General features: G+C 38.4%; 1 protein-coding gene across 1 annotated transcript in view; it reads left to right on the top strand.

Moving 5' to 3' along the window:
- The window catches only part of PPP1R3A (protein phosphatase 1 regulatory subunit 3A), a 49,047-nt gene extending 36,572 nt beyond the window's left edge, over positions 1-12,475 (top strand). The window contains exons 2-4 of the mRNA XM_075557675.1: positions 7,903-7,961; positions 8,052-8,176; positions 10,118-12,475. Coding sequence (XP_075413790.1) covers positions 7,903-7,961; positions 8,052-8,176; positions 10,118-12,475 — 2,542 coding nt within the window. The remainder of the gene's footprint in view (positions 1-7,902; positions 7,962-8,051; positions 8,177-10,117) is intronic.
- The last annotated feature ends 220 nt before the right edge of the window (positions 12,476-12,695 follow it).

The raw sequence follows: 12,695 nt of genomic DNA, 5'->3' as shown, positions 1-12,695 counted from the left end.
AGGCATATTATCTAATATCAAATGCTGAACAAGCAACTCAATTCCGTTTTGAACAATACAAAGGTCAGCCGGTAGTGTTTGCCTGCTTGTTTAGCAAAGGTTCTTGGGGCTCAGTGCTATCTCACCACGACAGTCCCTTGATCTGTTCGCAGAACTTGCCATAGATGCTGGAGAGGGAAGCCGGTGGAACACGTTGACTTCGTCATTCCTCCTCTAATCCAGGGCTTTCCCTTTGATGTAAGGAATGTGATGCCCACCCAAACCAACGACCCTCCCCAGCTCAGTTACTAGTATTCAGATTCGACATCCAGAGGGACTATAAAGTCATTTTTAAAATCCTGATGCATTTTCCTTGAGACAAGTTCTTGCTTCTTCCAGTTCCTATAAATGACACAGAACTATTTTCATTTTGTTTCCATTCTGGCCGGAAAGAACTGAACTTTGTGCATCTTTTTAACCTAAATTCTTTTTATATAATGTCTTAATTTGTGGTTTTTCTTCTCCATGTTCTTCACAATTGAATATTTCTCTCTCTAATGGTCTCACTTTCAAGGAAATATTTTTAATTTTGTTCTTGGTTTCACTGTAATTTTTCACAAATAACGTGCCCACAGGCATGCACACAGGTAGTAGGTGAGACATAACCCGCATGTGCAAACTGCACAGGGTTGGGGACAGTAGGAAGGATCATGCAGTTGGCAAAGACACCTGCAGTGCGTCCTCTATTTGCATAAGAACACAGTGCTCCTGATCAAGAGAGGGCTGAGCATTTCATCACCAGAGGAGTGGGCTCATTCATTATGCAAGCTCAATATCATGAACTATACCGCTCCTGCACTGTACCCCTCCTGCCTCCAGTCTGTAAGTGGCTATGAAATGCCAGGATGCTAGCGGATATAATTGTCAAGTAGTATTATGAAAAGAACTGGTACATGATGTGTACTTGTTTGCAAAGAGAAAACACTTTTCAGTACTACAGTAACGTCACTGACTTATCAACGTCAGCGCTAACATACTTTCCTTTTAAAAAATATCTAAAGTCAAGTTTACACTGTTTCTGATTTGAAAGCTCTCCATTCACACATTTTACTTTCATTCTTAAGTTGAATGGAGTGTATAGCAAGTAGAATAAGATCATAAGATTTGAGTGAAAAGGGTTGGGCTGAACTTCTTGATTATATTAAAAATTACTTTTTAGCTGTTTAACACAGAGACAGGGATAATGCCCACCAACTCCCAGTTCGGCTCTTTGGCGATGCTGAACATCTCAAGCTAAGTGGTAAAGAGATGCAAACGACAACATCAGGAATCACTTTGGGAATGATCACTCTTATTATGTCGACTCCACTCTTCTCACAAAGAATGATTCTTTTGCTGCCTAAAACGGAAGCCTGCCCTTCGCCCTCATTGGTCAGGTAACCGCATTACATGAGACATAGGTTTTGTGGGACAGGCTTCTGAGAGGTTTCACTCATATTTTCTGAGTAAGGTACATGGGCTTTAGCATAAGGACATTATAAGATTTTAGAAAATATCATCTTGTCCCTCATAGTAAGAACCATTACATTTTGACAGTGTTAAATTAACTGAACACACCGAGTGTATCATGCCCAGAAGACGCAGGCATATTAACGTGGGACCTAGATCTGAACACTGGATGAATTGACTACGTGACATAGGGGGATGGGAACTGGTATTATGATGCAGAGAATGCTTTCAAATAAAGAGTTGCTTTCACTGAAGATCTACAGGTTTTTCATTGGAGAGTCATGCTTGTCCTAGTTTGTGAATAAAAAATAGGAGACGTATGTAAATACTCAAACATACAGATCATTCCAACCAAAAGGAGAAACATAGGATCTGCGTGGTATGGTAGTGTTATCAGTGATGCATTATTAATCCATAATGTGCTATTAATATTAATGGTAGTACTAATATCTATTAAACACAGCTCTTTGTTAGACATTTTCAGAAAGAGTTTCCCTGGGTGAGGAATTGCCAATCGTTTAGAATAAATGGGTCCCGTAGTAATTAATTATCCTTACTGAGGTGAGACAATAATTGATAAGTACGAGGGATATTTAAAATTAACATCCAGGTTATTCTGTTCTTGTATGACATGAATTGATTTTCTATAAAAAGAATACTGGTCTGTTGGTCAAGAAAAATTTGTGTTCTAGGTTTGCTGCTAGTCAGGAGTGCTGGTGGCGTAGTGGTTCCGTGTTGGGCTGCTAGCTGCAAGGTCAGCAGTTTGAAACTACCAACTGTTTGCTGGAAAAGAAGGACTTTCTAGTCCCATAAAGAGTTATCATTTTGCACAATTGCTGGATCAGTTCTGCCGTGCCCTATAGGGTCGCTATGAGTCAGTGTCTAACAAGATGACAAGGAGTTTTTTTTGTTTCTTGTTGTTTTTTACTGCTAGTGAGCTTATGTAACTGCTCTAGGCTTTAGTTCAGAATTATACTTATATTAGGTCCTTTATAGAGCTGAGATTCTATGATCTCTAAGAATTTGACATAAAAAGTAAAACATTTTCTGACTGGACCTTAGAGATAGGGCGTCACTAGAAGGCTAACAGTTCTGCAAATAGTTTATGTATTGATATTATTATTAGTTTCTTTTAAGCTAGTTCTGACCATAGTGGTCCTAAATCAAACAGAAGGAAACAGGGACTGGTTGTAGTGATTGTAGTGATGAGTTGGATTGGAGCCCAGCTCAGGGAGGCTTTCTCTTAATTTCTCTTTCCTTCTACTTTACCAAGCACCATGCCATTGTCTAGAGGCTAGTTTCTCTAATGTAAGAAGGCATGGACACCCAGCTAGTCACTAGATATAACTCTTTCTGGATCATACAAGGCTGCAGATTGCCTCATCTCTTGATGCAACTGCCGCTAATGGGTATACAGGAGTGCACACTAGATAGATGGGCTGACTTCATCAGTGAATCCTTCTTATGCTACATCAAACATTATAATTCAAATTCGATTTCTCTTTTCTTTCCCTATTTCTGTCACCGGTGCTCATCATTTTGTGCCTGAAATACTACACAATCCTCATGGCTTGTTGAGCTGTTTCATTTCTTATCCTGTGCAGTATACTAACCCCAGAGATGGGGCTCTTGACCATGTTTCTCCCCAGTTTCAAGAACTTCTCATCCCAGCTTCTTTAAAATCACCTAAATCCTTGCCCTGGCATGCCAGCTCCCTTACAACAGGGCTGCCTTCCAGCATCATCTTTTTACACGGTCTAGCCAGGCCAAGGCCTCTGGAAATCGCAACGCGCCTGGATGTGCCTCCTTCGTGCTTTCTTACCCTTGACCCGCTTCTGTTCCCACTACCAAGAATGACAATACTTCCTTCTCTGATTAGTTCCCACTTGCGCTGAAAACCTCACTCAGAATGTTACTTCCTTTGTGAAAAATTACCCAATTTTCCTGCTGGGTACCCTCCTCATCAGTGTCCTTTCTTATCCTTAAGAGAATATCTATCGTGTACAATTTTCACTATAATATTTATTGTTTATTATCATAATGGTCTTCGAAGATTTCTATTTTATCATTACTCTGTAACTTTCTTGAGGGAAGAGACTGTAGTTTGTTATCTCTGTTTTCCCAGTGCTTGTTATTACTCACAACACATAGGAGGTTATGTATTCTAAAATATCCATTTTAAGAATGGATGACACACCTGATGATCAAAGTTGTGACTATTTTATTTGATTTAATGTATGCTAGCAATGAACTACTGCTCTACAAAGTACGGATCATTGTTTTCTAAATTTAAACCACAACAGTTAACAAAGCTGTTTAATCTCTGACTCATAACGTCAAGCATTGCCGTGACACTGGGAAGGGGTGGTACTTCAAGTCTATTGCATGCTTTGACTGAACACAGTCTTTCATGAATTAAATCTTAATGAAGAAAAAAACACTGTGCTGATAATGATGGTAAGTGGAAGAAAGGGGAAGAGAGAACATTGTGTGTTTAATTAACAGTCACTCTTATGTGTCAGGCACCATGGTAGCCATGGGAATGCAAATGAATCAAAAGCTCTCTGTTCATAAAGCATTCAAGGCCCATAAGGGGGTACACTCTTTCCTAAGGCTGCTGTACCGAACTGAATGGCTTAAGACCACAAACATGTCCTGCAGTTCTATACATTTAAAGTCTGAATTCAGGCTATCAGCAGGGTCACCTTTTCTGAAAGATGTAAGGAAGATTCTTTTTTGTCTCCTCCAGCTTCTGGTCGCCCAGACTTTGCTGGTTTGCAGCTTCAGTATAACTCCATCTAGTTTCATCTTCATGTGCTCATTGCTGTGTCTGTTTAAGGTATTTCAGTAAAGTTCATCTTAATCCAAAAAGATAAGCTCTGGGGTAAACTGTTTGTACAATTCACTTATTAATACATTGCCAAATTTCATCCATGTTGTGGTATGTCACTGATTGATTAAATTGGAATGCTATGTAATGTTCCCTTGTGTGATATACCATAGTTTTGTTTTTTCTCTGTTGGCTCGTTTTTTTAATCCATTCTTCTGTTCATGGACATCTGGATTGGTTCATGGTTTATACAGTTGTTGAAAAAGCTCCTGGGAATTTCATATGGGTGCCTCTTGTCTACCTACAAGGGTTTCTCTTGGCTGTACGCATGAGACTAAGTTCAGTGGCCATTGACTACATAAGCACTCCATTGTAGCCTCTGGCTTAATATACCTTCGCTGTTTATAGACAGACTTTCACATTTTTGTTAATGAAATGGATAGAAAGGGGCATCTTTGTATGATCTTGCTTTATACTTTTCTGTTCTCTAAAGTGATGATCTCTGTGTGCTCTATGGTCACAGCTGTTGTCAGTTCTTCCATGAAATGAACGTTCCTTTCTGTTGTCCCCATTCTATCAAGTGATTTCTGCTTTTCATTGATTTGTGGGAGTTCTCCCTATGTTCTCAATACTCATTTGTGCTGGTTTTGTGTACTGCTAACATCTTCCAACTTTTAATTTACTGCTTTATGTTGTAAAGATGCCATTTTGATGAACAAAACCTTTAAACTTGAAAGAGTTAAATGCACCACTTTTTTCCTTTTATAATCAATTAATCTTTTTATTGTTAATTAGTAAACATAACCCTGTTTTAAAATCCAGAAGACATTCCCATTTAATGTCTATTAAGACTCTCAAGGTCATTAATATTTCAGTTTTTAATACAGTTAGGGTTATGTGTGTGTGTACACATATCGTGCCCATTTCATCTTTACTCTAAGGATAGTTGTTCTGATTTACAGAAAATGCCCCTGTTTCTGTGTCCTATGTCATGCACACGCTACGCCAATGTTCCAAAGATGTGCTGTTCTCTTTTTTCTGCGTTTTCAGTCCTATTTCATTCTGTGCGGCCCCGCATCGTACCTTTCTAAGAATTCCTGAAGTCATGTAGCACAGGTGGTTCCTCTTGGCTGTTGTTCAAAAATATTATTATTCATTTGTTCCTTTCTTTAAGATGATATTTTCAAATTCTACATAAAGCTTTTTTGGCATTTTAATTAGAGTTGAACTGAATCTGTTGATCAACTTGAGACGTTTACCTCATTAATGATGATAGATTTGTGTATGTTCACTTGTGTATTTATGATCTTTCGGTACACGAAAACCAAGAAAGATAACCCTTCAGAAACAGTAACCGGAGTAATGGTTTCCGATGGCACGGGAAGAGGTGGGGAGGGAGGATCGATAGCATCGATGACTGTACAACCCCACTTAACGGGATCGAACAACAAATTGCATGTGAATGAATATTCTGGATTGTGTGAGATATGGTTAAAAAATCAAAGGAAAAGAGTATTCTTGAGGGTTAGAGTGGAGGAGGAATGGGATTAAGAGGAGCTGATATCATGGAGTTCAAGAAGAAAGAAAATGTTTTAAAAGTGATGATGATAGTAATTGTACAATATTGTTTGATATGATTGAACTATGGAATGTTATGATATCTTTAAATACTCCCAAAAAGTGATTGAAAAAAGAAAAGAAAAAAATCTTCCTATCTATGAACATGGAATAGTTCTTAAATTTTCTATGTGGTATTTCAATCTTCCTCGGTTTTACTTCCTCTTTTCCTGGTAGGAGTGCTGTACCTCTTCCACTCGTGGCGTTGTTCATGGAGATTTAAAATAATGTTTACATTGCATTTGTCTTCAGCTTTTCCTTTTTGTATTTATACCTATTGCTAAAGCTGTTATTTATATATTTTTAAATATGCATGTAGCTAAATGCTTTGTGAGACATCAAATAATAATACACAGATGCCTTCTGAATTATTTACTAAAATGAGTTTCAAGCAAGCTCCTATCCTTTTAATTTAATCATTTTAAAGGTATTTAGGTATTTTAGGGGAATTAAGGTAGATTAAAGAGGCCTGATGATGTAATGGGCTATGAGTTTGAAACCACCAGCTGTTGTACAGGAGAAATAAGAGACCCCCAGCATCAATTCTAGCTTGGTCTAGCGGGTGGCTGTGAGTCAGAATTCACTTTATGGTCCTGCCTTTTTACATTCAAATTAGGTTTTAAAAAAATGATTTATAACATTTTTGTTCTGTAAATGCAAAACAAGTGTACTGTCTATTATTTTTCATCTACAAATCATATTTCAGTATTTTAATGGAATAAAGAGAAATAGGAAGAGTAAAGATTGTCTAATTGTTTGTTGTTTAAACTCATAAACATTTTATGCACAAATAAGGGAAAATGTGCCAGCCTACATACGGAATTTTTACTTAGTTATTGTCATCACTAAATACTAGAGTTAGAAATTAAGTATCAGATATAAATAATATGTTTTTTCTAATAAAATTGCATTTCTTTTCATTTATGGGCCCACTTCAGCTGTCAAATTATGAAATGTGGCTCCATAATTTATTCATTATGGGTGAAATAAAGTTAGCCAAATTTTACTGATTTTCAATTTTTGTGGTTTTAATTAAAATGAACTATGCAACACCAACTCCCAGGTTTCTGTGAAAACGTCATTGGTAAAAGTCACTAGAAGAAAAATTCAGCTGAAATTATATAACAATGTTAATCCAGGGCAAGCATTTCTGATAGATTGACTTGTCTCATAAATGTACGTAATGTGGGTTTTTTCACTACTGTTTTCCTACGGTCATCAGCAAATTTACATGTGGAAGACTACAAACACACATACAGATTATACTAGAGAGAAATGGTATTTGTCTTCTTTAATCAGTATGTAGAATGCAATCCCAAAAGGAATGTGATCAGAATAATTTCAAAAGTAGGAAAATATAGACTCACGTATAAATGATCTGAAGTCTCAGTTCTAAAATTGGCCTGTGGCAATACACAGAGTCTTTTAACTGAGGATAAATTGAGCTACCTTTTCAGTTACCTTTTTTTCCCTCCCTTTTCTGGAGAGAATCAATGTTATTTTATTCAACATAAAGAATTTTGAGTAAAATGAAATGCAAAAGAATTTATAATTGAAATATTAGAAAGCGATGTCTAAAATCGCAAATGGACTGTCAGTCAGTTCATAAAAGTTTATCACTTAACCCAAGAGAAAAAGGTGCTCTTGCTTGTGAAGATTGAATTCAGGAATTGTGGGATAATGTATATTTACATATATTTTTACTGCTGTCATATAAGTTTTAATGTGAATACATCACATTAAAAAATATAGCGTTGCGTGAACTGCTTTTCAATATTTCTACCATTTGTATTTATTTTGCATCATTCCAAAAGATTAATTTTATTAGAACCATGCAAAGTAAATTGTATAATAGGAAAGGTTATATGTTATTTGTCTTGTTGTTGGCTTGAATTACCCTCTGTTTAAACTATATAAAAGATGCAGCCAAAAAAAGAAATGATAACATTTCATTTTAAATTTAACAGTAAAGAAGAATCATCTGTGACACCAAAAGGGATTAACTTTGAAAATTCAAAGACTACAGGTAATATTTATTTAAATTTTAAGCAGAATCTCTTTTGCCACAAGCTACAATTTTAAAAACTCATGTATGTATAATTATACTAACTTTCAGATACTTGTGTCCCAACAATTGTTTGTTCTTCTGTGGACAAGGAGGACCTGGGAATCAGTCATCAGAATGTAAACGATGTCAACAGGGACCATCATGAACGTAATGAAAAAGAATTAGAGTTGATGGTAAGTGTTCTGGTTGCCACGGCATTCAAGAAGATGAATCCATTTATGCTTCAGAAATGCGGCTATGCCTGCCTTTCCATTGCTTCCCCTAATATAATGTGCAAATGCGAACGCACAGCTTAAGTCTGTCCTTGCGTCTTCAGCTCGATCAACAAGGCACTTTGATTTTTCAGGATGTTGTTTCCAGTCTCTGCAGTGGTAAATTAATGACATTCATTTCTTATCTTTTTACAAGCGGCTCAGGGTAATAGTTTGTACGAATTCCAGGAGAGGCAGTACCATCCTGATGTGCATTTCTCATCTTTGTGAGAAGTGTACACTTAGCATAAACTCCTCATCTGTAAAACGAGAGGGCTGAACTAGATGATTGTTAAAGTCTGCTCCTACGTGTCTATGGTTCTCGCATTAGCGTCATTTTTATTGACCCCCATCCTCCCAAGATTCTCCGAGTGACGCTTCATTGTGGAGTAGTGTGCAATTACTTAGGGAGAAGGAAATAGCCTATGCCCTATTTTTAAAGTAGGAAACAAATTCTGTACTGTACAATTTAGTATTAACTTTGTTAGCATACATTTCACACTTGGTGAACATTCAATCTATTTGGAATTTGGGGGATGCTTTGCCTGCAATCTTTTTTCTTTTTATCACAAAGGAAGAAATAGCAGCAAATGAGTCACATCTTGTAATTTCCCCTTTACTGCATTTGGTTGGCGCCCTTGTCATTGGGATACATGGATTCATAATCATCTAAGATTAAAACGACGTTTGGCTTTTCAAGTGTCAGAACGAAAACTGAACTAAGAAACGTAGCTCATCTCTTTGCCCACACCTTCCACCTTTTCTCTAGTGAGATGGAAGCTGCATCACTAAAGTATGCAATTTACTTTGCTCCAACTTTAAGAAACTACAAAGTTGTCACCCATTGTGAGAATTCTCACCAGCTGAAAGTTAACATCACCATTTTTTTTTTCAAACCACAGAATATAATGAAAGGGCTCTGAAAATCACATGCTTCACCAATACACCTCATTACAATGAGCAGGCTCAAATCTAAAAGTTTGTTTAGAAGTTACAGAGATTGTACGTCCAATAAATGAACAGGGTGCTGTAATTTAGATGCTAATTTGCTCCATGCTGACGTTAATGCATAAAGCAATGAAGCTCTATAATAGATGGAAATACAACCAAATCTGTGGAACCCACAGGCATTGGCTTACAAGACAGCTGTGCAGTTGACAAGTAACATGAGCCTTATGTGAGAAGAAGGGGAAAACGTAAGATTTGCATATAATTATTGAGATCATGCAAATGTCAGTTATGAGGAGGAAAAAAAAACACACACACAGGCATCTCACTGTTAAATCCTGACAGTTGGCATCACTGAAGAGCTCAAATACGTTGGAGTACCAGTTGGCAGAGGGTCATTAAAACAGAATTTGCAGAGACATTAACTCCCTCACTTTTCTTTGAGTGACGTTTTGCTATTAATAGTTTGCAGAGGCTCTGCAGAAAACATATTAATAAGAGAAACTGTAATGGGGACACCTACAGCTAGTGTAAATGCAGTAAGGGGCACCCAGGAAGCTGCTCTCTAATGGATTAGCATGGAGCTATCAATGTGTATATCCGAAGTGAGGAGAAAGTGTAATGACAAGCAAGAAGAGTTGAATAATACAATGTGATATTTGGAAGTTAGGAAGGAGAGTGATTAATTTGAGCCCCTTTTCTTATTAATCTCATTCCCAAATCATACTCCACAAGGATCTTCCCCAAACATCCAGCTTCCAGAGTTCGTAGGAAATTTACAATGACGAGTCAAGGAAATCGACTACATAATTACTAACATGGCGTTAATAAAACCTATATACTTTATTGTGTATATTGAAAAAGATCAGTTGGTCTTCATGTTTTGTTTTCTGTCTTTTTTTTTCATCCCTTAAGATAAATGAACACTTAACACAACCTAGAAGTGCTCCCGCCAGAGATGAAAAGAGCACATCTTCAACAGATCCAATCAATTTACCAAATCAAGCTGAGGGGCTAGAGAAGGACATCTGCAGTGACGTATGCACTGACCCGCTCCTGAGGGCTTGGTCCCCAAGTGCATCTGCAGGAAGCTCCTTGAAGCGAGATTTTTACTGCGATGACAAGTCTTCCCCAGGAAACGAGTGTGGTTATGAACTCGCAGAGGAAATTGCTTCAGCTATGGAAGAAATCAAGCCAACTTTGCAAGATGCTGGTGATGGTGAATTAAAGCCATCGTGTACTGGCAGCACGGAGGAATTGGATGATAATGCGAATCCAGCCCATGAGAGGGGTGGAGGGTGGATAGCCTGTCCTTTCTCAGATCAACGAATGGCAGGCAGCCTTAAGAAAAAACATAAAGGAAAAGATAAGAAAACTGAAACAAAAGCTAGGGAAAGCTTAAGGAGGGATTTATATTCCGATGAATCTGTGTATCCAGAAGCTCCAACAGCAAAAGGATCTTCCGAGAAAGATAATGGCCGGAGTGAGGGTAAGGACGAGGAGAGAACACATTTAAATCTTCATGAAAGAGGAAAGAGCTTTCAGTCAACTTTTCATGGCCCTCAAAGGAAGACAGGCTGCCTTGAAACGAGCACGGAATTGATAAGAGCTAGTAGCTCAGACCCAACTAATCTATCGAGCAAAAAGACCACGATTCCCAGCCAGGAGGTGGCTGCAGTTAACTCACCAAGGACACATTTAAGCTGGGAAAAAGTTGGGTCTACAACCCCAGAGCATGAATTCACTGCCAGCGTAGGCTCCCCTTGGGAAGGCATCCCCGGAAGGGTTTCTTCACCAAGAATCGGAAATTCTTTGAAGAATGATTCTCCTTTCCGCGTTGAGGAAGAAAAATCAGATTGGATTAATCCTGAAGATCAGAATAAGAATACACAGCATAAACACAATTGGAATGTTCTGGAAAGTCAGGGGGATGCAAGAGGGAGTAAGACAAATATAGCAGAGCAGACCAAAGAACAAGCGCCTTGTGAGGACACGGGGGAAACAAGAGATAACACAGGGCGCTTGAAAGGTACGCCTCCAGAAGACTTGTTTACCTGCCAAGACACAGGGAGCTGTGCACTGTCTTCTCTAACTGATCTCGGTCCTAGCGAGAAAGCAGGTACAGCTTGTATAATTAAGACCACATCTGAAAGTGTTCTAGAAAGCATGTCTGTTAGAGAAAAAGCAATAATTGCCGAGCGACCTCAAGAGACAGCACGAAGTGACAGGCCCATCAAGGAAAAGGAAACAGCGTTTGATCCACATGAAGGGAGTAATGATGACTCACATTACGTCCTTTGTCAACCGGGTGCTGTAGGTGTACACTATGACAATGATTTTGAAGAGGAATCACATGCAGGTGTTTGTAAAGTACATGTAGAGGAAACGGAGAAGGGAGACACCATGTCTGAGTATGAGCCTGGGAAGACATGTGACAGGGAAAAAGGGGGCAATGGGAACATCACATCCGTAGAATTCTCACAGGTCATTACAGGGCACCATAAAACAGCTTCAAAACTAGATTTACAGTTGAAAATGTTGCCAACAGATGCAAAAATATTTCCAGAATATAGAGATCATGGGCATGTCCAAGAATTATCAATGAAAACCGATTTCCATTCGGCTCCTTCTGCTTTTAACTCGGGCACTCACAGGGCTTCTCAGAATGGTTCTCACATTTCCAATCACCATGCTACAACTTCAATGCCATCTGACGAACAGGCGACCGGCGTAGAGAATCCAATTCCTACCATGACTATCCAATCTATTTCTACCGAATCAGACTATAATTGCAAACTGACAAATGAAATCCAGGGTAGTGAAAAGTACCCACAACCTGAGGGAGTTTTTAAAAACTTGGGAGTCGTGTCAGCCAGTAGTCGAAAAGAAATATGTGTAGACCAGAGAGAATGCAGTGCAGAAAAATCCCAAGGGCCAGTGATATTAATCAGTGAACCTATGGAAAGCAAGGAAGAGGCCAGATGTGGAAATGAAGGACCACTAAACTCTGGACAATCATCCTCTTCAGGTGACAAGGAATGTAACAATATCGCCTCCCTTAGTGTCCCATCCCAAGAAAATCACACTCAAAGCAGTGAATCTCTGCTTTCAAAATATACCGACTCTAAAATATCTTACATCCTTTTGTTTCTGGTATTTCTTGTTTCCATCTACCACTTTGACCTAATGACCGGCTTGGCGTTCTACCTTTTGTCGTTGTACTGGCTGTACTGGAAGGGGGAGAGACAAACGGAGCCTGTCAGAAAGAAGTAACCCTGGTGATATTACCAGTCTCTCTTAAAACGAAAGCTATTCAGTCCCAAACAGTTGGACTGGTGAAAGAGACTATTCATTGTTCATGGAGCTAGTGCAGTTTTTCTCTTGAAGGATCATTTAAAAAGGAATGCGTATGAAGTTTGCTCCTTCATATAAGTAATTATTCTATATAGGACCATTATGTTTGGATCATTAAATACCTATATGAATATGAGAT

The sequence above is a fragment of the Tenrec ecaudatus genome, chromosome 9 (genome assembly GCF_050624435.1).
Source record: "Tenrec ecaudatus isolate mTenEca1 chromosome 9, mTenEca1.hap1, whole genome shotgun sequence".
Lineage (NCBI taxonomy): Eukaryota > Metazoa > Chordata > Mammalia > Afrosoricida > Tenrecidae > Tenrec > Tenrec ecaudatus.
Note: the sequence above shows the minus strand (reverse complement) of the source record. Positions and strands in the feature narration are given on the sequence as shown.